Source organism: Anomaloglossus baeobatrachus, chromosome 7 (genome assembly GCF_048569485.1).
Source record: "Anomaloglossus baeobatrachus isolate aAnoBae1 chromosome 7, aAnoBae1.hap1, whole genome shotgun sequence".
In the NCBI taxonomy this organism is placed as follows: domain Eukaryota; kingdom Metazoa; phylum Chordata; class Amphibia; order Anura; family Aromobatidae; genus Anomaloglossus; species Anomaloglossus baeobatrachus.
This window is the reverse complement of record NC_134359.1, coordinates 270,587,162-270,608,717: the sequence shown is the minus strand read 5'-3', so window position 1 is coordinate 270,608,717 and position 21,556 is coordinate 270,587,162. Positions and strand designations below refer to the sequence as shown.

The window sequence follows — 21,556 nt, the reverse complement described above, 5'->3', positions numbered from 1 at the left end:
CCCGTGGCAGATTGCCCTCATCACACGCTGCGTGCCGGGTAGGAAACAGAGGACAGATCCTGCAGCTCCGCACAGTCAGTGCAGGCAGCGAAACGCAGGAATCTGTCCTCTGTTCCCTGCGGCAGCTTTTCTCTGTGACACACGCGCGCCCTGATGTCGCCGGGACGGCGCGCGTGTGTCATTTGAAAAGTTCCCGCCCGGCAGAAGAAGACGCTACAGACGCCGGGGCCACACGAAGAGAAGCAGCGGCTCCTAGGAATACAGCGTCGGCGCAGCCTGGGCATGTGAAAGAGAAGCCGCTCAGCGGGGGGAACGTACGGAGGAGCCTGAAGAGGAGACAATAAGAAGACAGGTGAGTGGTTACTAGTAACCTGCGGGGGCAATGGGGGGGGGGGTTAACTGTTGACAAATATTTGGGGTGTAGGAGTGCAGTATATGGGAATGTAGTTTTACAGGTGTGGTATATGGGGGGGTGTAGTGGTGTACTATATAGTGGTGTAGGATAATACAGGTGTATATAGGGGTGTAGTGGTGTAGTATATTACAGGTGTATATAATGATGTAGTATATTACAGGTGTATATAGTGGTGTAGTATATTACAGGTGTATTTAGTGGTGTAGTATAATACAGGTGTATATAGGGGTGTAGTATAATATAGGTGTATATAGGGGTGTAGTATAATACAGGTGTATATAGGGGTGTAGTATAATACAGGTGTATATAGGGGTGTAGTATAATACAGGTGTATATAGTGGTGTAGTATAATACAGGTGTATATAGGGGTGTAGAGGTGTAGTATAATACAGGTGTATATAGGGGTGTAGTGATGTAGTATATAGTGTATAGGGATGTATATTACAGGTGTAGTATGTGGCGGGTGTAGTGATGTAGTATATGGGGATTGTGTGTGTGTGTGTGTATGTATGTATACATTGTGTGTATGTGTATATATATTATATACACACAGTATATATGCGTGTGTGTGTAATTATATATATATATTAGTAGAACCGAGTTAATTATATTAGTCCGGCCCTCTAAAACCATCCCAACTTCTCATGCGGCCCCATGGGAAAATTAATTGCCCACCCCTGATATACACCGTCTGGTGGAGACACTAGTACGGATATAAGCGGCACCAGCTCTGATGAGGAGGATGTGGTGTCCCTGAGAAGAGCCTTTGTGTTGTTCTCGGGGTGCAGGACAGATCTAAGCCCTCTCCCCACGGATGCGGCGGGCCAGCTGGATATCTTTGGGCATGATGGTGACCCTCTTAGCGTGGATGGCGCACAGATTTGTGTCCTCAAACAGCCCCACCAGATAAGCCTCGCTGGCCTCCTGCAGGGCCATGACGGCCGAGCTCTGGAAGCGGAGATCGGTCTTGAAGTCCTGGGCGATTTCTCTTACCAGGCGCTGGAAGGGTAGCTTACCGATCAGCAGCTCAGTGGACTTCTGGTACCGGCGGATCTCACGGAGAGCAACTGTGCCTGGCCGGTAACGGTAAGGCTTCTTCACTCCGCCGGTGGCGGGAGCGCTCTTCCTGGCGGCCTTAGTGGCCAGCTGCTTGCGGGGAGCTTTCCCTCCGGTGGATTTACGAGCGGTCTGCTTAGTTCTGGCCATAGCTCAGTATAGAGGAGAACAGATGTGATGAGGAGCAGCGCAGAGAGCAGGAGATTTATACTCTGCTGCTCGTTTTCCCGCTTCATGCAGAGCACCCCATTGGATATTTCATAAAATAACAGGAGCCGCCAATAGGGTGTGATGTCCGCGACCAATCATTGCTCACAGGAGGCGGAGCCTGAGGACCAGTAATCCTGCCCTACAGATGCGAGTGGGGTCTCTGCAGCTCCCCCTTGTGGGTAGTGTCTGTATCAGAGCAGCAGTGTTACGGTTGCTGCGAGCACTGGAGACTATGTCCAGATTTCTTGCTACTGCACATGTGCGAGCGCTGGAGACTAAGTCCAGATTTCTTGCTACTGCACATGTGCGAGCGCTGGAGACTAAGTCCAGAATTCTTGCTACTGCACATGTGCGAGCGCTGGAGACTAAGTCCAGATTTCTTGCTACTGCACATGTGCGAGCGCCGGAGACTAAGTCCAATCTTGGAGCCATTGCACATGTGCGGGTGACATCATCGCTGACACGAGGTCACATGTCTCTGACACCTTCTATGTCGATTGGTCGCTGGTCATGTGCTTGTGACGTCTTGCTCGGTGATAGGCCAGCATGACGTCACTCCTGTCGTTCTGGAAGCGGATTGGCTCTGGTGTCCTCCTTCTTGGATGAGGCACAGAGTCTATATAAGACCCTGACACACGCCGCATGGTGCTCAGTCCTCTTGGTTCATGCATATGAGTAGACGCTCTGTGCGCGTTCCTCTAGGCATTCCTCTGTCTATGCTAGGTGAGCGCTACCGGCAGGGTAGCGTTCTTATACCTTACAGCTTCGGCTCCTGTCCGTATCCTTACCTCTTAGGGGAGCGGACATAGGCAGGTGCCTGAGGCACATGGTCTGGCTGGGCCTTGTGATTGTACTCGTAGGTGGACGTTGCCGCTAGGGTAACGTTCCTTATACTGCGTCTGGCAGTTGTTCGTATCCTTGCACACTAGGGGAGCGAACAGAGGTAGGAGCTTTGTGCGGCTTACGCTGCTGTTCGTCTCTTTTGCACCACTAGAAGAGCGGACCTAGGCAGGTGCCATATCTAGTGGTTCGTGTCCTCGCACACTAGTGGAGCGAACGCAGGTAGGAGCTTTGTGCGGCTTACGCTGCTGTTCGTCTCTTTTGCACCACTAGAAGAGCGGACCTAGGTAGGTGCCATTTCGCACACATTGCCTTTGTCTCTGTGATTATTAACAGAGATCATTCCACACACCCTCCAAGTAAGGGAGGAATTGCTTTACTTTCTTATTATATCCTTCTGTGAGTTAACAGAGGTATTGCACTCTGCCATAGTCTGCAGCAAAGTCTTTGCACGGTGGACCCTGACTGTCTGATACTCCTTTCGGTTATTATCAGACAGCCCCCCGTAACATTAGGACTGAGCCAAGGGTCTGGCAGTTATGGCAGAATATCAGCAGTTACACCGTTACATACAAGTACTTGAGTCACGGCTCAAGAGTATAGAGGATAAACCTCAGACCATGGTGACATCTGCACATGATCCTCGACTTGCTCTACCAAACAGATATTCTGGCGATGCCAGATCATGTCGTGGTTTCATTAGTCAGTGTCAGATACACCTAGAGGTTAACTCTTATCGCTTCTCTACGGAGAGGTCCAGAGTAGGCTTTATCATCTCCTTACTTCAGGACAAAGCCTTAGAATGGGCGACTCCCCTATGGGAGCGCTCTGATGTGGTTTCTCTGAGACATCAAGACTTTCTTGATGCTCTTAAGGCGGTATTCATGGGTTAGCAGGTTACCCATGATGCGGCCCTGAGACTGTTAGATCTATCTCAGGGTTCGTTATCCACTAGTTCTTATGCCATTGCTTTTAGAACTCTGGTGGCAGAACTAGATTGGCCAGAGAAGGTGTTGATTCCTATCTTCTGGAGAGGGTTGGCTGGCTATGTCAAGTATGCCCTTGCTACTCGTGAAGTCCCTGCTTCTCTGAAGGACTTGATCACAGTAGCAACGAGGATCGATGTACGCCATAAGGAACGTAGACTCGAGGTCTCTTCCTCACGCCCTAAGCATCGGGCTATTCCAGTTGTTGAGGGTCCACTACCATCTTCCTCAGCATCTGAAACATCTCCCACTCCTATGGAGTTAGGTCATACGTTCTCCAGACTACGCAAGTCTGGTCCTCCTATATGTTACGTATGTCGTCAGGCTGGGCACTATGCCAACAAGTGTCCTAGTCGTCAGGGAAACTCCCTGGCCTAGTAACCATTAGAGGGGGGTTACTAGAGACTTCTTCTGCACCCTCTAAGTGTTGTATCCCAGGTCAGCTCTCGTTATCTGAGAATACATGGCCTATTATGGCTTTTGTGGATTCCGGAGCTGACGGGATTTTTGTGTCCTCAGGATTTGTAAAGGGACACAATATTCCCTCTATCATGTTAGAGGCGCCTATTCCTGTCCGTGTTGTTAATGGAACTATGTTGTCTGACTCCATTACATTGAGGACAGTTCCCTTGCGCCTTTCCCTGTCTCAGGGTCACATAGAGGAGATTTCTTTTCTTGTTTTGCCTGAGGGTATAGACGACGTCCTTCTGGGTCTTCCATGGCTTCGGACTCATGCTCCTCACATTGACTGGGAGTCTGACAGCATTATTAGTTGGGGTTCGAAATGTCAGTCCCGATGTCTTCCCTTACCACCTAAGGTCGTTGCAGTTGCATCAACTGATCTCTCTCCCATACCTACACCCTATTTGGATTTCGCTGACGTGTTCTCCAAACAGGGTGCTGAGGTTCTTCCACCCCATAGGCCGTATGACTGTGCCATAGACCTTATCCCAGGTTCGGTTCCACCTAAAGGCAGGGTTTACCCCTGTCGATACCTGAGTCGGAGGCCATGTCGACCTATATAAGAGAGAGCTTAGAGAAGGGGTTCATTCGTAAGTCTGTCTCTCCCGCGGGAGCTGGGTTTTTCTTTGTTCGGAAGAAAGAGGGTGATTTGCGTCCCTGCATAGATTACAGGGGTCTCAACGCAATCACAATAAAGAACAAATACTCATTACCTTTAATTTCGGAGCTCTTTGACAGACTGAGAGGAGCTCAAGTTTTTACGAAGTTGGATCTGCGGGGTGCGTATAACTTGGTACGAATTCGAAAGGGTGACGAATGGAAGACCGCTTTTAACACCCGAGACGGTCACTATGAATACCTCGTCATGCCTTTTGGGTTATGTAATGCACCCGCAGTATTTCAGGACTTCGTAAATGATGTGTTCAGGGATTTACTGTTATCCTCAGTAGTGGTGTATCTGGACGACATCCTGATTTTTTCTCCTGATCTGGAGACTCATCGTCAGGATGTCGTTCGTGTCCTTTCCCGTTTAACCCCTTCACCCCCGGCCACTAAAACACCCTAATGACCGGGCCATTTTTTGCAATTCTGACCAGTGTCACTTTGACAGGTTATAACTCTGGAACGCTTCAACGGATCCTGGCGATTCTGAGATTGTTTTTTCGTGACATATTGTACTTCATGTCAGTTGTAAATTTAGGCCGATATTTTTTGCGTTTATTTGTGAAAATTTAGGAAATTTGGCGAAAATTTTGAAAATTTCGCAATTTTCAAACTTTGAAAATTTATGCCCATAAATCTGAGAGATATGTCACACAAAATAGTTACCAAATAACATTTCCCACTTGTGTACTTTACATCAGCGCAATTTTCGAAACAAATTTTTTTTCCGTTAGGAAGTTAGAAGGGGTCAAAGGTCATCAGCAATTTCTCATTTTTCCAACAAAATTTACAAAATAATTTTTTTTAGGGACCACATTACATTTGAGGTGACTTTGAGAGGCCTAGGTGACAGAAAATACCCAAAAGTGACCCCATTCTAAAAACTACACCCCTCACACTGCTCAAAACCACATCCAATAAGTTTATTAACCCTTTAGGTGCTTCACAGGAACCAAAGCAATGTGGAAGGAAAAAATGAAAATTTTACTTTTTAACACAAAAATGTTACTTTAGCCATAAAATTTTCATTTTTACAAGGGAGAAAAGAGAAAGTACACAATACAATTTATTGTGCATGTTCTCCTGAGTACGCTGATACCCCATATGTGGTAAAAATCAATTGTTTGGGCGCACGGCAGAGCTCGGAAGGGAAGGAGCGCCATTTGAATTTTTGAACGCAAAATTAGCTGCACTCATTAGCGGACGCCATGTCGGGTTTGAAGACCCCCTGAGGTGCCTAAACAATGGAGCTCCCCCACAAGTGACCCCATTTTGGAAACTAGAGCCCTCAAATAATTGTTCTAGATGTTTGGTGAGCACTTTGAACACCTGGGGGCTTCACAGAAGTTTATAGCGTTGAGCTGTGAAAAGAAAAAAATTTTTTTTTACAACAAAACGGTTGCTTCAACTAGGTAGCTTTTTTTTTCACAAGGGTAACAGGAAAAAATGCACCATAAAATGTATTGTGCATTTTCTCCTGAGTACGCAGATACCTCATATGTGGTGGAAATCAAATGTTTGGACACACAGCAGTGCTCGGAAGGCAAGGAGCGCCATTTGAATTTTTGAGTGCAAAATTAGCTGCACCTGTTAGCGGACGCCATGTCGGGTTTGAAGACCCCCTGAGGTGCCTAAACAATGGAGCTCCCCCACAAGTGACCCCATTTTGGAAACTAGAGCCCTCAAATAATTTTTCTAGATGTTTGGTGAGCACTTTGAACACCTGGGGGCTTCACAGAAGTTTATAGCGTTGAGCCGTGAAAAGAAAAAAATTTTTTTACAACAAAACGGTTGCTTCAACTAGGTAGCTTTTTTTTTCACAAGGGTAACAGGAAAAAATGCACCATAAAATGTATTGTGCATTTTCTCCTGAATACGCAGATACCTCATATGTGGTGGAAATCAAATCTTTGGACACACGGCAGTGCTCGGAAGGCAAGGAGCGCCATTTGAATTTTTGAGTGCAAAATTAGCTGCACTCATTAGCGGACGCCATGTGGGGTATGAAGACCCCCTGAGGTGCCTAAACAATGGAGCTCCCCCACAAGTCACCCCATTTTGGAAACTAGAGCCCTCAAATAATTTTTCTAGATGTTTGGTGAGCACTTTGAACACCTGGGGGCTTCACAGAAGTTTATAGTGTTGAGCCGTGAAAAGAATTTTTTTTTTTTTTTTACCACAAAACGGTTGCTTCAACTAGGTAGCTTTTTTTTCACAAGGCTATCAGGAAAAAATGCACCATAAAATATATTGTGCATTTTCTCCTGAGTACGCAGATACCTCATATGTGGTGGAAAGTAATTGTTTGGGCGCATGGCGGGGTTCAGAAGAGAAGGAGCGCCATTTGACAGCAAAATTGGTTGGAATCATTAGCGGACGCCATGTCACGTTTGGAGACCCCCTATGGTGCCTAAACAGTGGAGCTCCCCCACAAGTGACACCATTTTGGAAACTAGAGCCCTCAAATAATTTTTCTAGATGTTTGGTGAGCACTTTGAACACCTGGGAGCTTCACAGAAGTTTATAGCGTTGAGCCGTGAAAAGAAATTTTTTTTTTTTTACCACAAAACGGTTGCTTCAACTAGGTAGCTTTTTTTTCACAAGGGTAACAGGAAAAAATGCACCATAAAACGTATTGTGCAATTTCTCCTGAGTACGCAGATACCCCATATGTGGTGGAAAGTAATTGTTTGAGCGCATGGCGGGGCTCAGAAGAGAAGGAGCGCCATTTGACTTTTCAAACGCACAGACGCAGTGCACTGATCGGTCGCTGCAGGACGCACGGTCGGATGCGATAAAAAAAGCGTCGGGGATACGTAAAAAAAAAAGTCACGCCAAAAATTGACCATGGATGCAGATACGTTATGTGCATCCCTGATCAGCGCTTGGCGGGATGCACGGACGGATGTGATACAAAAAGCGTCGCAAATACGGAAAAAAGTCACGCCAAAAATTGAGCAGGGATGCCGATCCGTTATCTGCATCCCTAATCAGCGCTCGGCGGGACGCACGGACGGATGCGATACAAAAAGCGTCGGGGATACGGAAAAAAGTCACGCCAAAAATTGACCATGGATGCCGATCCGTTATCTGCATCCCTGATCAGCGCTTGGCGGGACGCACGGACGGATGCGATACAAAAAGCGTCGGGGATACGGAAAAAAGTCACGCCAAAAATTGACCATGGATGCCGATCCGTTATCTGCATCCCTGATCAGCGCTTGGGGGGACGCACGGACGGATGCGATACAAAAAGCGTCGGGGATACGGAAAAAAAAGTCACGCCGAAAATTGAGCAGGGATGCCGATCCGTTATCTGCATTCCTGATCAGCGCTTGGCGGGACGCACGGACGGATGCGATACAAAAAGCGTCGGGGATACGGAAAAAAAAGTCACGCCAAAAATTGAGCAGGGATGCCGATCCGTTATCTGCATCCCTGATCAGCGCTTGGCGGGACGCACGGACGGATGAGGTGTAAAAATGGACAGGGGATACGGAAAAAAAAAAAAAGTTATACTCACAGTACCCACAGGACTAGCAGGAGGATCACTGACCAGAAGAGCTGCAGAGGAACAGATGGCAGAGAGATGGACAGCTTTACAGGAGCAGCAGGCAGATCAGCAGAATGCCCAGGAAGGACCCAGCGATGGACGCAGATGTGATCAGGCCGGTGAAGACAGGTAAGAGGACGTCGGGGGAGAGCAGAGGGGGACAGGGTGGGGAGAGCAGAGGGGGGGGTGAGAGCAGAGGGGGGGCTGAGAGCAGAGGGGGAGGGGGTAGAGCAGAGGGGGAGACCGGAGAGGGAGCTGCAGAAGCAGAACAGAGATAATGGGGGAGGCAGTCAGAGGGGGGGGGGGTTGGGGGGAGCAGATCGCGGGGGGGGCACGGCAGGGGCTATCACGGCAGCGCGCAGAGGCACCACGGGAGCGCGCACGGGCTGCAAAGTGAGCACAGTACTCACGTGCAGCAGCGGCGGCGGCAGCAGCGGCGGCGGTGGCGTGGTACCACAAGTACCAGCCACTGCACGCTGCAGACATGTTGGGGGAGGGCTCGCAGCGGCAGGGGGCATATCGCAGCAGGGAGGCAGATGGCAGCAGGGGGCAGATTGCGGCAGGAGGCAGATCGCAGCAGTGGGGCACATCATGGCAGAGGACAGATCGCAGCAGGAAGCAGATTGCAGCAGGGGGGCACATTGTGGCAGGGGGGCAGATCGCAGCAGAGGGGCAGATCGTGGCGGGGAGCAGATCGGGGGGACACATCGGCAGGGGGCAGGGGCTATCAGGCGCGCAATACTCAAGTGGGGCAGGAGCGGCGATCGGGCGGCGGCAGCAGCGTTGTGTGGTACTACAAGTACCAGCCAGTGCACGCCGCAAACATGCTGGGGGAGGGCTTCGCAAACCAACACAGGCCTGGGGAGGGCGGCCACCTCCAGATCAGACCGCCCCACTGCACACTGATTGGAGCGATTGCGCGTCATAGCACGATCGCTCCAATCAGTGCTGCAGGGGCTGGGGGCGGCATGTTTGAGGTCCACCTATGATATGCTGCAGCAGCTGCGGCATCTCATAGCTGGATCTCACAGGATCGCACTAATTCGGGCATTATTTTTGCCGAAATTAGTGCGATCGATGTGGTTGGCGGTTCAGATATGAACAGCCAATCACATCGATCGTCGATAGGGGGTGGCGATGCCGCCCCCCCTGGGGTCAAGCAAAGGTCCCCTGCTGTAAGAAACAGCAGGGGACATCATTTGAAAGCCGTTGCTATGGCCACGGCAATCAAATGAAGTTTAGGCCGTAAAATTACGTCCCTGGTCGTTAAGTCACGTTAAAATAGGACGTAATTTTACGGCCCGCGGTCGTGAAGGGGTTAAGGGAGCACTCATTGTTTGCTAAACTCGAGAAATGTGTATTCGAGCAGTCCTCATTGCCTTTTTTGGGTTACATTATCTCACAAGAGGGTCTGGCTATGGATCCTGCGAAGCTCTCTGCTGTCCTGCAATGGTCCGAACCTCATTCCTTGAAGGCGGTGCAACGCTTCTTAGGATTTATAAATTATTACAGGCAGTTCATACCCCATTTTTCTACTTTGGTGGCCCCTTTGGTGGCCTTGACTAAGAAAGGTGCTAATCCCAAAGCCTGGTCTACTGAGACATCTCAGGCTTTTGAGGCAGTAAAAAGACACTTTTCAACTGCTCCCGTTCTTCAAAGACCCGATGAGAGTAAGCCCTTCCTCTTAGAGGTTGATGCCTCTTCAGTGGGTGCTGGTGCGGTCTTGTATCAAAAGAACGGTGCAGGTAGAAAAAGGCCGTGTTTCTTCTTTGCTAAAACCTTTTCACCGGCAGAGAGAAACTATACCATTGGGGATAGGGAACTGCTCGCCTTGAGATTAGCCTTGGAGGAGTGGCGTCACTTGCTGGAAGGAGCGAAACATCCTTTCCAGGTCTATACAGACCATAAGAATCTGAAGTACTTACAAACCGCTCAGCGTCTGAATCCTCGCCAAGCCCGCTGGTCCTTGTTTTACTCCCGCTTTCACTTCTCCATCAACTATTTGTCTGGGAGTAAGAATAACAAGGCAGACGCCCTGTCTCGCTCTATGCTTTCTACCCAGGAAGAGATTGACGAACCTCGTCTTATCCTTCCCTCCAGGGTTTTTCATACGCTCTCCCCTGTGACGTTAGACCAAATCCCACCGGGCAAGACATTTGTTCCGCCTGATCGACAGAATGATATACTGTCATGGGCCCACACCTCAAAGGTGGGTGGGCATTTTGGTATTAGGCGGACACGAGAGTTACTGGAGAGGTGGTATTGGTGGCCACACTTAGCCAGCCACGTCAAGAGATATGTCGGTTCCTGCTACTCGTGTGCTCGCAACCGTCCATTACGGCAGAGACCGGCTGGGCTCTTGCATCCTTTACCAGTGCCAGATAGACCATGGGAGGTGGTAGGCATGGACTTTGTGGGTGATCTTCCATGTTCACAGGGACATAGACTTGTGTGGGTCATTACGGACCATTTCTCCCGGATGGTTCATCTCGTACCGTTATCGAGAATCCCATCTTCCAGGGTACTAGCCAAACTATTCCTCAAGCATGTCTTTAGGCTTCACGGGATGCCAGATCGTATCATTTGTGATAGAGGCCCGCAATTTACTTCCCGTTTCTGGCGAGATCTTTGTAGCCTTCTGCAAATTGAGTTGAATCTCTCTTCGGCATACCATCCGGAGACTAATGGTTTGGTTGAACGTACCAATCAATCTATGATTATATACCTTCGACACTTTGTTGCTGAGAACCACGATAACTGGTCCTCCCTCCTACCCTGGGCAGAATTTGCCCTTAACAATTCGCTGGCTGAGGCCACTGGGCAGACACCGTTCGTACTCAATAATGGGCAACACCCTAGGGTACCGGTACCGTTTCCCGCTGCTGCACCCCCTCCTCTTGTGGCCGACTGGGCAACTAATGCCAGAGAGGTTTGGGATCGGACTCAAGAGTCGATCCAAGCAGCTAAGGACCGTATGAAGACGGTGTCCGATCGGTTTCGTCGCCCGGCTCCTGTCTTTTCTCCAGGGGACTTTGTGTGGCTCTCTGCAAAACACGTGAGACTTAGAGTGAGCTCTGTCAAATTTGCTCCTCGCTTCCTGGGTCCTTATGAGGTTCTTCGACAGGTAAATCCTGTAGTCTATCAATTGAAGTTACCTGTCCATCTTAGGGTTCATGACAAATTCCATGTCTCACTGCTAAAGCCGGCTATTTTACCTCACGCTCGTGAAGTGCACTCTCCTGCCTCTGATTCCTCTCGCTCTAGCTATGAGGTACGAGCCATAGTTGGTTCTAAGATGGTTAGAGGGCGCAGGTTCTTCTTGATAGATTGGGAGGGCTATGGCCCAGAACATCGCTCTTGGGAGCCTGAGGAGGCTGTCCATGCTCCCGACTTAGTTGCCGATTATCTGCGTCGCCGGGAGGGGGGCCCTTGAGGGGGAGGTACTGTTACGGTTGCTGCGAGCACTGGAGACTATGTCCAGATATCTTGCTACTGCACATGTGCGAGCGCTGGAGACTAAATCCAGATTTCTTGCTACTGCACATGTGCGAGCGCTGGAGACTAAGTCCAGAATTCTTGCTACTGCACATGTGCGAGCGCTGGAGACTAAGTCCAGATTTCTTGCTACTGCACATGTGCGAGCGCCGGAGACTAAGTCCAATCTTGGAGCCATTGCACATGTGCGGGTGACATCATCGCTGACACGAGGTCACATGTCTCTGACACCTTCTATGCCGATTGGTCGCTGGTCATGTGCTTGTGACGTCTTGCTCGGTGATAGGCCAGCATGACGTCACTCCTGTCGTTCTGGAAGCGGATTGGCTCTGGTGTCCTCCATCTTGGATGAGGCACAGAGTCTATATAAGACCCTGACACACGCCGCATGGTGCTCAGTCCTCTTGGTTCATGCATATGAGTAGACGCTCTGTGCGCGTTCCTCTAGGCATTCCTCTGTCTATGCTAGGTGAGCGCTACCGGCAGGGTAGCGTTCTTATACCTTACAGCTTCGGCTCCTGTCCGTATCCTTACCTCTTAGGGGAGCGGATATAGGCAGGTGCCTGAGGCACATGGTCTGGCTGGGCCTTGTGATTGTACTCGTAGGTGGTCGTTGCCGCTAGGGTAACGTTCCTTATACTGCGTCTGGCAGTTGTTCGTATCCTCGCACACTAGGGGAGCGAACAGAGGTAGGAGCTTTGTGCGGCTTACGCTGCTGTTCGTCTCTTTTGCACCACTAGAAGAGCGGACCTAGGCAGGTGCCATATCTAGTGGTTCGTGTCCTCGCACACTAGTGGAGCGAACGCAGGTAGGAGCTTTGTGCGGCTTACGCTGCTGTTCGTCTCTTTTGCACTACTAGAAGAGCGGACCTAGGTAGGTGCCATTTCGCACACATTGCCTTTGTCTCTGTGATTATTAACAGAGATCATTCCACACACCCTCCAAGTAAGGGAGGAATTGCTTTACTTTCTTATTATATCCTTCTGTGAGTTAACAGAGGTATTGCACTCTGCCATAGTCTGCAGCAAAGTCTTTGCACGGTGGACCCTGACTGTCTGATACTCCTTTCGGTTATTATCAGACAGCCCCCCGTAACAAGCAGGTGTTACAGTAGCAGCCGATGTGCCTGTATTTGTAGATTCCCGCAGAGCTGTATAGCGCCGCTCCCTCCTCCTTCTACACATCCTAACGCGGGTTTTAATGTTCCCGGCGCCAAAATCTGATGATGATGATGATGCGGGTAAATGTGACTTGTAGGCTCCAATCTGCGCTCAAAAGGGAGCAGCGACAGAAGAGCTCATTACATGCGCATCACTCCCGCTACTATGACCTGCTGGAGCGCGGCCGGGGTGTGATCAGCTGCACAAGTGATATGGCGGGAATATACAGCGCCAGAGCCGGGGAAATAATAACCCTCATTATAGCATACCTCCCAACCGTCCCGGATACAGCGGGACTATCACGCTTTGCATTATTTGTCCCGTTGCCACGGGCGGGACGGCCGTCTCCCGGGCTCCGCCCACCCACTCTCTCCCCGCCTCCCTGCTTTTCCCTCCTACCATCCTAACACGTGACGTGGCATAACAGAGAGGAGCGCGCTGCCCGAAACTGCACTGTGCTGCTGCTAAGGTATGTAAACATAATCTCCCCAGCGCTGATTCCCCCCCGGCCGGAGCCTCTCTGTGCGGTCGGCCGCCTGTCTCTGCGGGCGCCCGCCACCTGTCTGTGCGGGCGCCCCCCGCCGCCTGTCTGTGCAGGCGCCCCCCGCCGCCTGTCTGTGCGGGCGCCCCCCGCCGCCTGTCTGTGCGAGCGCCCCCGCCGCCTGTCTGTGCGAGCGCCCCCGCCGCCTGTCTGTGCGGGCGCCCCCCGCCGCCTGTCTGTGCGGGCGCCCCCCGCCGCCTGTCTGTGCGGGCGACCGGCCGCCTCACTGTGGCTGCCTGCTTCTCCGTGCTGGAGGCCCGCCGGCTGCCTGCGTGTCCATGCTGGAGGCCCGCCGGCTGCCTGCGTGTCCATGCTGGAGGCCCGCCAGCTGCCTGCGTGTCCATGCTGAATGGGTGTGGATGGGGGAGTGGATATGGGCGTGACTGTGAAATGGGTGTGGTTAGGGGGCGTGGCCTAAAAAATTGCCACAGCGTGCTGCGTGCGCCCCAAACTTTGTCCCTCTTTTCCTTCTTTAAAAGTTGGGAGGTATGTTATAGTGACACCAGTGTGCGGGATCCTATAGATGGAGACACTGTGCGGAAGAATGAAAAATACAATCTCCGCTCCTGATCACAGCTCTGCCGGGACAAGGTGTTGGCTCTGAAAAGAGCCTTTGTGAGGAAGTATCAGGGCGGCTGCAGCTTATTTCTTAGCCGCGGGCTTCTTGGTAGTGATGGGTAGTTTGTGAGTGAGTAGTTCAAAATGAACTACTCAGAGTGAACTAGTTCACCATCCTGACAGAGATTAGTTCATTATGAAGTAAACAGCAGTGTGAGGAGACAGTGAGTGATCCTCTACAGCTCCAGGAGGCTCCTGCTCTCACACTGGCTCTTTACAGCTCCTGATGCTGGAAAAGAAGGTAGTAAAACACTAGACCACACATCAAATACAAATATAATACTAATAATAATATTAATAAAAACTGAAATTGCACAGTAGACAGACACAGCTCATATGTGTGTATGAGAGAGAGTTTGTGTGTGTGGTTCATGCCCCTCACCCGTCTGTGTGATAGGATCAGCCTCCTGTAGAGGACCAGCCTCCTGTAGCCTATAAGATCAGTCTTGCTAAAATCTTTACCACTGGCTCCTGTTCTGTTCTCAAAATGGTGGCTGCTGAACTGCTCCTCAGCTCCCTCATACACATTCATTATGGTTCAGTACTCTACACTCTACACAGGGGGCGCTGCTGGGCTCAGTGAGATGCATCAGACTGAACTAGGCTGTCCTGATTCATGCTCAATACATTTAGTTCAGCAGCACATATAGTTCATTTAGTTCACAGGTCACATGATGCATTTCCTGTCAGCTCCTCGCAGGAGAGAAATACTGAACTAAATAAACTAATCACCAAAATGAACTAGATTTCCCATTACTACTTCTTGGCTTTCGCCGCCTTCTTAGCCGGACGCTTTGCAGCTTTGGGTTTTGCCGCCTTCTTAGCCGGACTTTTTGTCACCTTCTCGGGTTTCGGAGCGGCCTTCTTCTTGGGGCTCTTTGCCGCCTTCTTGGCAGCTGCGGGCTTCTTTGCCTTCTTCGGGCTCTTCTTGGCCGCGGTCGGAGCCTTCTTGGGCTTCTTAGGAGATTTGGCCGCTTTCTTTGCTGCAGCGGGTTTCTTGGCCGCAGCTGCTGGCTTCTTCTTGGCCACCTTGTCCTTGGTCTCCTGCTTCTTGTTCAGCTTGAAGGATCCGGAGGCGCCGCTGCCCTTCACCTGGAGCAGGACGCCTTTGGTGACCAGACCCTTGACGCCCAGCTTCACCCGGCTGTTGTTCTTCTCTACATCGTAGCCTCGGGCAGTCAGAAGCTTCTTCACGGCGGCCAGAGAGACCCCACTGCGCTCCTTAGAGGCGGAAACGGCATTGACAATCAGCTCGGAGATACTGGGACCGGAGGATTTCTTGCTTTTCTTGGCGGCCCCGGATTTCTTCGGCTGCTTCTTAGATTTGGCGGCCGGTTCGGCGGCAGGAGGAGCGGCGGCTGGTGCGGTCTCTGCCATCGTGTGAGGCGAAAATAAAACACAAAAATAATCTGTGAGGAAACCACTGAGGACGGAGCTGGAGGCGTCTGTTCTATATACAGTCTTACTGCGCACTGATTGGCTGCTGAGCTGCACCGTCCTGAGCTTCTATTGGCTGACACTGAGCACAGGCCCCGCCTTCTCCCGACCGTACCAGAGTGAAGCTCCGCTCTCCCCTTGTGCTTCCCTGCCCGGGATAAAAGCCCTTTATCGGCTACAGCCGGACGGGTGAGCGCGCTTTCTCCAGCACTTCCCATCCTACAACATCTCCACTGAGCGTTTGTAGCCGTCACTAACAGAGAAGCCGGGAAACAGCGGAGAGAAGGTCCCGGGATCATCCCCGCCGTCCTCCCGATCTGCTCATCACTGAGTGTCAGAGAAAATAAAACTGCCGCGGGAGCTCGTCCTCCTATTCCCGGCTCTTATCACCACAATAAGGATCATCACTACAATATATACTGTGCAGGCAGCAGATTATACTATGTGGGGGCGACCTGGAGCTGCTGAGAGCCCAGAAGGGTAACACAGGCGATGGCCTCCGCTGCCTGCACCTCCCTGAGCTGGAATATAAATCTATCCCGTGTGTGCAGAGTATCGGGAGTAACCAGGTCTCCACATCAGTAGATCATACCCATAGGTAGATCAGTGCAATCTCCTGCAGAATATTGTGTATTATCCTCTGTGAAGCTTTTATCTCTGAGGCCTGTACTGGTGGGAAGAGCTGGGATGAGGCGATGACTTCACAATGCGACTCACTCCATCCAAAAGCAGAAAAATCCCTGTGTAATCACGGAAATATTAATCACTCATCTGACACCAACTACTGTGCAAACGGCGAAATACTGAGGAAGAAGCGAAGACGCAAAATGCTCAATCCGCACACAGCACAGCTGTATATACTGCACAGCACAGATCAGCAGCTTTATAAGTGTCCATAATAGTAGAGCAGTGTGTATAGTTTATATAGCAGTGTGTACAGTATATACAGCAGTGTTTATATTATATACAGCAGTGTGTACATGATATACAACAGTATACAGAGTTTACATTGCTATTTACTGTATACCCTATGTGTAGTGTATATACCAGTGCGTACATTGTATACAGCAATACAGCAGCGTGTAGTGTAAAAAGAGCAAGAGAGCTGAAGATAATGAAGACAATTATGAATAGGAGAAGGAAGAGGAAAAATACAAGGAGGATGATGAAGACGAATTAGAGGAGAAAGACGAAGACAGCTCTTTATAATTTTAACAGATAGAACCAAAATCAAATATGTACGATTTGTTTTTAAAACTGTTATTTCCGTTTTCTTATTCTATTAGACTATACAGCGGTGTGTATGATATGTACAGTTACCTGCACAGTGTATACAATAGTGTGTATAATATACACAGCTTTCTGTAGTGTATACAGCAGTAAAGGTCCAGTCACCGTCACACTAAGCAACTTACCAGCGATCCCAACAACGATAGGGATCGCTGGTAAGTTGCTAGGAGGTTGCTGGTGAGCTGTCACACTGCGACGCTCCAGCGATCCCACCAGCAACCTGACCTGGCAGGGATCGCTGGAGCGTGGCTACATGAGTTGCTGGTGAGCTCACCAGCAACCAGTGACCAGCCCCCAGTCTCCTAGTTACAGCACACATCAGGTTAATTAACCCGATGTGTGCTGCAGCTAAATGTGCACAGAGCAGGGAGCAGCGCACAATGCTTAGCGCTGGCTCCTTGCTCTCCTAGTTACAGCACACATCGGGTTAATTACCTGATGTGTGCTGCAGCTACATGTGCACAGAGCAGGAGCCGGCAGCACAGGCAGTGAGAGCGGAGGAGGCTGGTATCAAAGGTAAATATCGGGTAACCAAGGACAGGGCTTCTTGTTTACCCGATGTTTACATTGGTTACCAGCCTCAGCAGAAGCTGGCTCCCTGCTCACTGCACATTAGTTGTTGCTGTCTCGCTGTCACACACAGCGATCTGTGCTTCACAGCAGGACAGCAACAACTAAAAAATGGCCCAGGACATTCAGCAACAACCAACGACCTCACAGCAGGGGCCAGGTTGTTGCTGGATGTCACACACAGCAACATCGCTAGCAACGTCACAAAAGTTGTTCGTTACCAGCGATGTTGCTAGCGATGTTGCTTAGTATGACGGGGCCTTAAGACCTCCAATGATCTTGGGACCCAGAGACTTTTCAATAAAAATGCCTTTTAGCGCAACCAGAAATTCTTCAGAGGGAAAGGAATCCTGTGGCTCCAGCTCTGATGTAGACGGGGTGGTGGCTCTTAAAAGAGCCTTTGGGTGCTGGTGGAGCCGGAGCAGATCACTTGGCGCTGGTGTACTTGGTGGCGTGCTTGGCCAGCTCTCCCGGCAGCAGCAGGCGCACGGCGGTCTGGATCTCCCGGGAGGTGATGGTGTGGCGCTTGTTGTAATGAGCCAGGCGGGAGGCTTCCCCTGAGATGCGCTCGAAGATGTCACCAACGAAGCAGTTCATGATGCCCATGGCCTTGGAGGAGATGCCGGTGTCGGGGTGCACCTGCTTCAGCACCTTGTACACGTAGATGGCATAGCTCTCCTTCCTGGTCTTCCTCCGCTTCTTGCCGTCCTTCTTCTGAGTCTTGGTCACGGCTTTCTTGGAGCCCTTCTTGGCGGCTGGGGCGGACTTGGCGGGATCAGGCATGATGAGAGGATAAATATCTTGTCACAAGATAAGAGAATAATAATCTCTCCTCCCAGAGCGGCCGTATTTATAGACCGGCCATGCAAATGAGCACTGATGACACATCACAGTTCCATTCGGTGAAAAAGGCATGTGACTTGTGGGAACGTCATGATCACCGCCCCTGCAGCTCATTGGAGGATCCACAAGTCTCATTTCCATTGCTGACTTCAGATTCAGTCAATGACAGGAAAGGAGGGCGGAGCAGCAGCTTATAAAACACTCCGGAGATGGCACACGCGTCACATTATAGTTCTTTATCTGCTGATCTCCGAAAAAGCAACGCAGCGATGTCTGGACGCGGCAAACAAGGAGGGAAGGCCCGCGCTAAGGCCAAGACCCGCTCATCCCGGGCAGGACTGCAGTTCCCAGTCGGTCGTGTGCACAGGCTCCTCCGCAAGGGCAATTATGCCGAGAGAGTGGGCGCCGGCGCTCCGGTCTACCTGGCCGCTGTGCTCGAGTATCTGACCGCTGAGATCCTGGAATTGGCCGGCAATGCTGCCCGGGACAACAAGAAGACCCGCATCATCCCCCGTCACCTGCAGCTGGCTGTGCGCAATGACGAGGAGCTGAACAGGCTGCTGGGTGGGGTGACCATTGCCCAGGGAGGCGTCCTGCCCAACATCCAGGCCGTGCTGCTGCCCAAGAAGACCGAGAGCAGCAAGAAGAGCGAGAGCGGCAAGAAGGGCAAGTGAGCGCCACTCATTCATCACCTGTCAGTACAACCAAAGGCTCTTCTAAGAGCCACCATATTCTCCTCATCAGAGCTGAGGCCGCTGATATCGGTCAATGTCCGCACTTATCGAATTGTCTAATAGAACAGGAGCAGCAGGTGGTGTATAGATATGTACTACCCGCACTCCTGTGCTGCGTTTCCTACAGAGCAGATATTCAGGGCGTGAAATGAATGGGCTGATCTGCTCCAGAGCTGACATCATGTGGTGATGGGGCAGCGGTTACTTTTCTGGTCACACAAGTCTATAGTGTATACAGCAGCGCTCAGTATATACAGGGGATGGAGGTTCTTGTGCTGAGGGCGGAAATTTATTGTCTTTGCCATAAAGTGGAGTCGCCGGGTTTTCATAAAACTAAGTGCGGCTACCTAGAAGCAATCTTACAGAAGTCACAAACTTCCCCGCTAAATAGGGCCACAGTCAGGCGCAGCCGGAACTATGGATACAGTGTACATCTGCCCGATCATCTCGTATGTTCTAGAAGGATGTGGGCGCTGCAAGGGGGGTAGTACAATAATACCCCTTCTTCTCACAGTCGCCATCTGTCAGGGGTACGGGTACTATTGTGGAGCGGGATCGGCCGATACTTGGCCAGTAATGAGTTAAATACGGAAAGGAGACACTTGTACTGGACTATACACCTGGGATTTATCTGTATTATCAGACACATGACAGATCAGTGACAGTTTACAGCATTCACCGGAGCACAGGAGATCGGCAGTCAGCTCACCCCACAGCAGCAGGACAATCGCGTGTAAAGAGGCAGGAGCACGTGTTACAGAAAAGGAACAGAAGAAACCGTCGCCACTGAGCGGGAATTTAAAATTCGTTGTAGCTCCGCCTATATACACGACATTCCATTAAGAGCACTCATTTGTTTAACCCTTTGGTGTCACCGTATTCAGCTGCGGTTTGTTACTTTTCCATCTCCCGCTGCTGTGACCCTCCTGCCGTTCTTGTGAACATCCCGCCCAATCGCTGCTCTCCGTCCATCTGATTATAACCTGCACCTCTGCATATAGGGAGATTATATTCTGAGAATTCAGGTCTGGGGCAGCTCTACAATACTCAGGATACAGCGCAGTCCTGTCCTCCAGACCTGCTGCCCCCGCACACGGTGATCGCGCTGGATGGAGGATGAGCCGCCATTATTATTCTGGAGGGTTATTAATCTTCGGTGGCCGCCATTGATCCGAGACTATAGTGCCCAAGACACGGTGATTACATGAGTCTATAAACCCGGTACAGTTCCTCCATCTAGCCAGCTGCCTCATGCAGCGTTATTCCCGGTGAATATTCTCTGTACCCGATCACCCACACGGGTCTAATCCTAAAAATATCATTAAGCAGCATCAACACATTCATCTCACAGCAGAACTGTCTTTTCTCTGTAGTAATCGCAGCACAGCAGAATATGGACTGTTCTCATTTATCCATGTTTGGCTATACCACCCCCATCATACACCCCGGTGTTCTATGTATGATCAGCCACATAATATATCAGTGAGAGCAAACAGCATTCACCATGTCACAGGAAATCTGCCCTTAGGTCACCCCACAGCAGCAGGACATTGTAGCCTTTCAGGTAGATGTGGGTGGCTCTGAAAAGAGCCTTTGGGTTGTGAGGACAGAATAGAGCAGAATTAACCTCCGAAGCCGTAGAGAGTGCGGCCCTGGCGCTTCAGCGCGTACACCACGTCCATGGCGGTGACGGTCTTCCTCTTGGCGTGCTCGGTGTAGGTGACGGCGTCACGGATCACATTCTCCAGGAAAACTTTCAGGACTCCGCGAGTCTCTTCGTAGATGAGGCCGGAGATGCGCTTGACGCCTCCTCTGCGGGCGAGACGGCGGATGGCGGGCTTGGTGATGCCCTGGATGTTATCACGGAGCACCTTCCTGTGCCGCTTGGCGCCGCCTTTCCCAAGACCTTTTCCTCCTTTACCGCGACCAGACATTTTCAGAGTAGTTAGAAAAGAACAAGTGATGAGCTGCCGCCGATTCCTCCTTTATAAAGAGGATCGTCGGACCAGAAGGAGAACTGAGGAGATGACGCGAGTCCGGAGTGTCTCTTACAGGATGACGATTAGCTCCGCCCTTTCCTCTGCTGATTGGCTGAACCCAGAACTATAAAGGAGTTTGTATTTCCCTCTGTTTGTGCTTCTTTTTCCGTTTTGGAGGAACAATTTAGGATTCAGAAATAAAAATAAATATTTTTTATACGAATATAAAACCACAAGAAATATAGCTCTACGAGTTAAAGAAAAAAAAATCACTGAGAAAGATCAGATCACTGCTGAAAATGCCGCTGAGCACTAAAAAACAACCCACTTTACCATTACTTGCAGAATGCCGGCACCAGTTTTCTTACTACTACTCTCATCATTTGCTATAAACAAAATCTGAAACAGGTATATCAGCTTACAAAGCTCGAGAAATCATGATATTAAAAGATCAATTTTTATTCAAGAATTTTTTTTAAAAAAAAAGTTAAGAAATTCCACTGTACGATACCCAGGGACTAGAGTTGAGCGCTGTTCGTGGTTCTCCAGTTCGCGTTTCGAGTGATTTTGGGGGGTATTCTAGATCGAACTAGACAGGGACACCAGCCAAACAAAAACCCTTGTTGCCTGCCTCCAGTGTCTGATGTCCACACCAGGTGGGGCGGAGCCAAGCGGTTGGCCCCGCCCACCGAGGAGTTCACAGG

At 50.4% G+C, this 21,556-nt stretch overlaps 4 protein-coding genes across 4 annotated transcripts; 1 reads left to right on the top strand and 3 right to left on the bottom strand.

Annotated features, from left to right (window-relative positions):
* Window positions 1–1,210: 1,210 nt before the first annotated feature.
* On the bottom strand, window positions 1,211–1,621 carry LOC142246705 (histone H3-like). The gene has a single exon (XM_075319767.1). It carries the CDS (start codon window positions 1,619–1,621, stop codon window positions 1,211–1,213), a length of 411 nt encoding a protein of 136 aa, XP_075175882.1.
* Window positions 1,622–14,349: 12,728 nt separating this feature from the next.
* LOC142246194 (histone H1.3-like) lies at window positions 14,350–15,408 on the bottom strand. Its single transcript, XM_075319225.1, has one exon. The coding sequence runs from the start codon at window positions 15,374–15,376 to the stop codon at window positions 14,756–14,758; it is 621 nt and encodes a 206-aa protein (XP_075175340.1). The 5' UTR covers window positions 15,377–15,408; the 3' UTR covers window positions 14,350–14,755.
* A 3,000-nt stretch (window positions 15,409–18,408) lies between these two features.
* On the top strand, window positions 18,409–18,813 carry LOC142246704 (histone H2A type 1-like). The gene has a single exon (XM_075319766.1). The coding sequence runs from the start codon at window positions 18,409–18,411 to the stop codon at window positions 18,811–18,813; it is 405 nt and encodes a 134-aa protein (XP_075175881.1).
* Window positions 18,814–20,495: 1,682 nt separating this feature from the next.
* Window positions 20,496–20,807, bottom strand: LOC142246193 (histone H4). The gene has a single exon (XM_075319224.1). It carries the CDS (start codon window positions 20,805–20,807, stop codon window positions 20,496–20,498), a length of 312 nt encoding a protein of 103 aa, XP_075175339.1.
* Window positions 20,808–21,556: the final 749 nt, after the last annotated feature.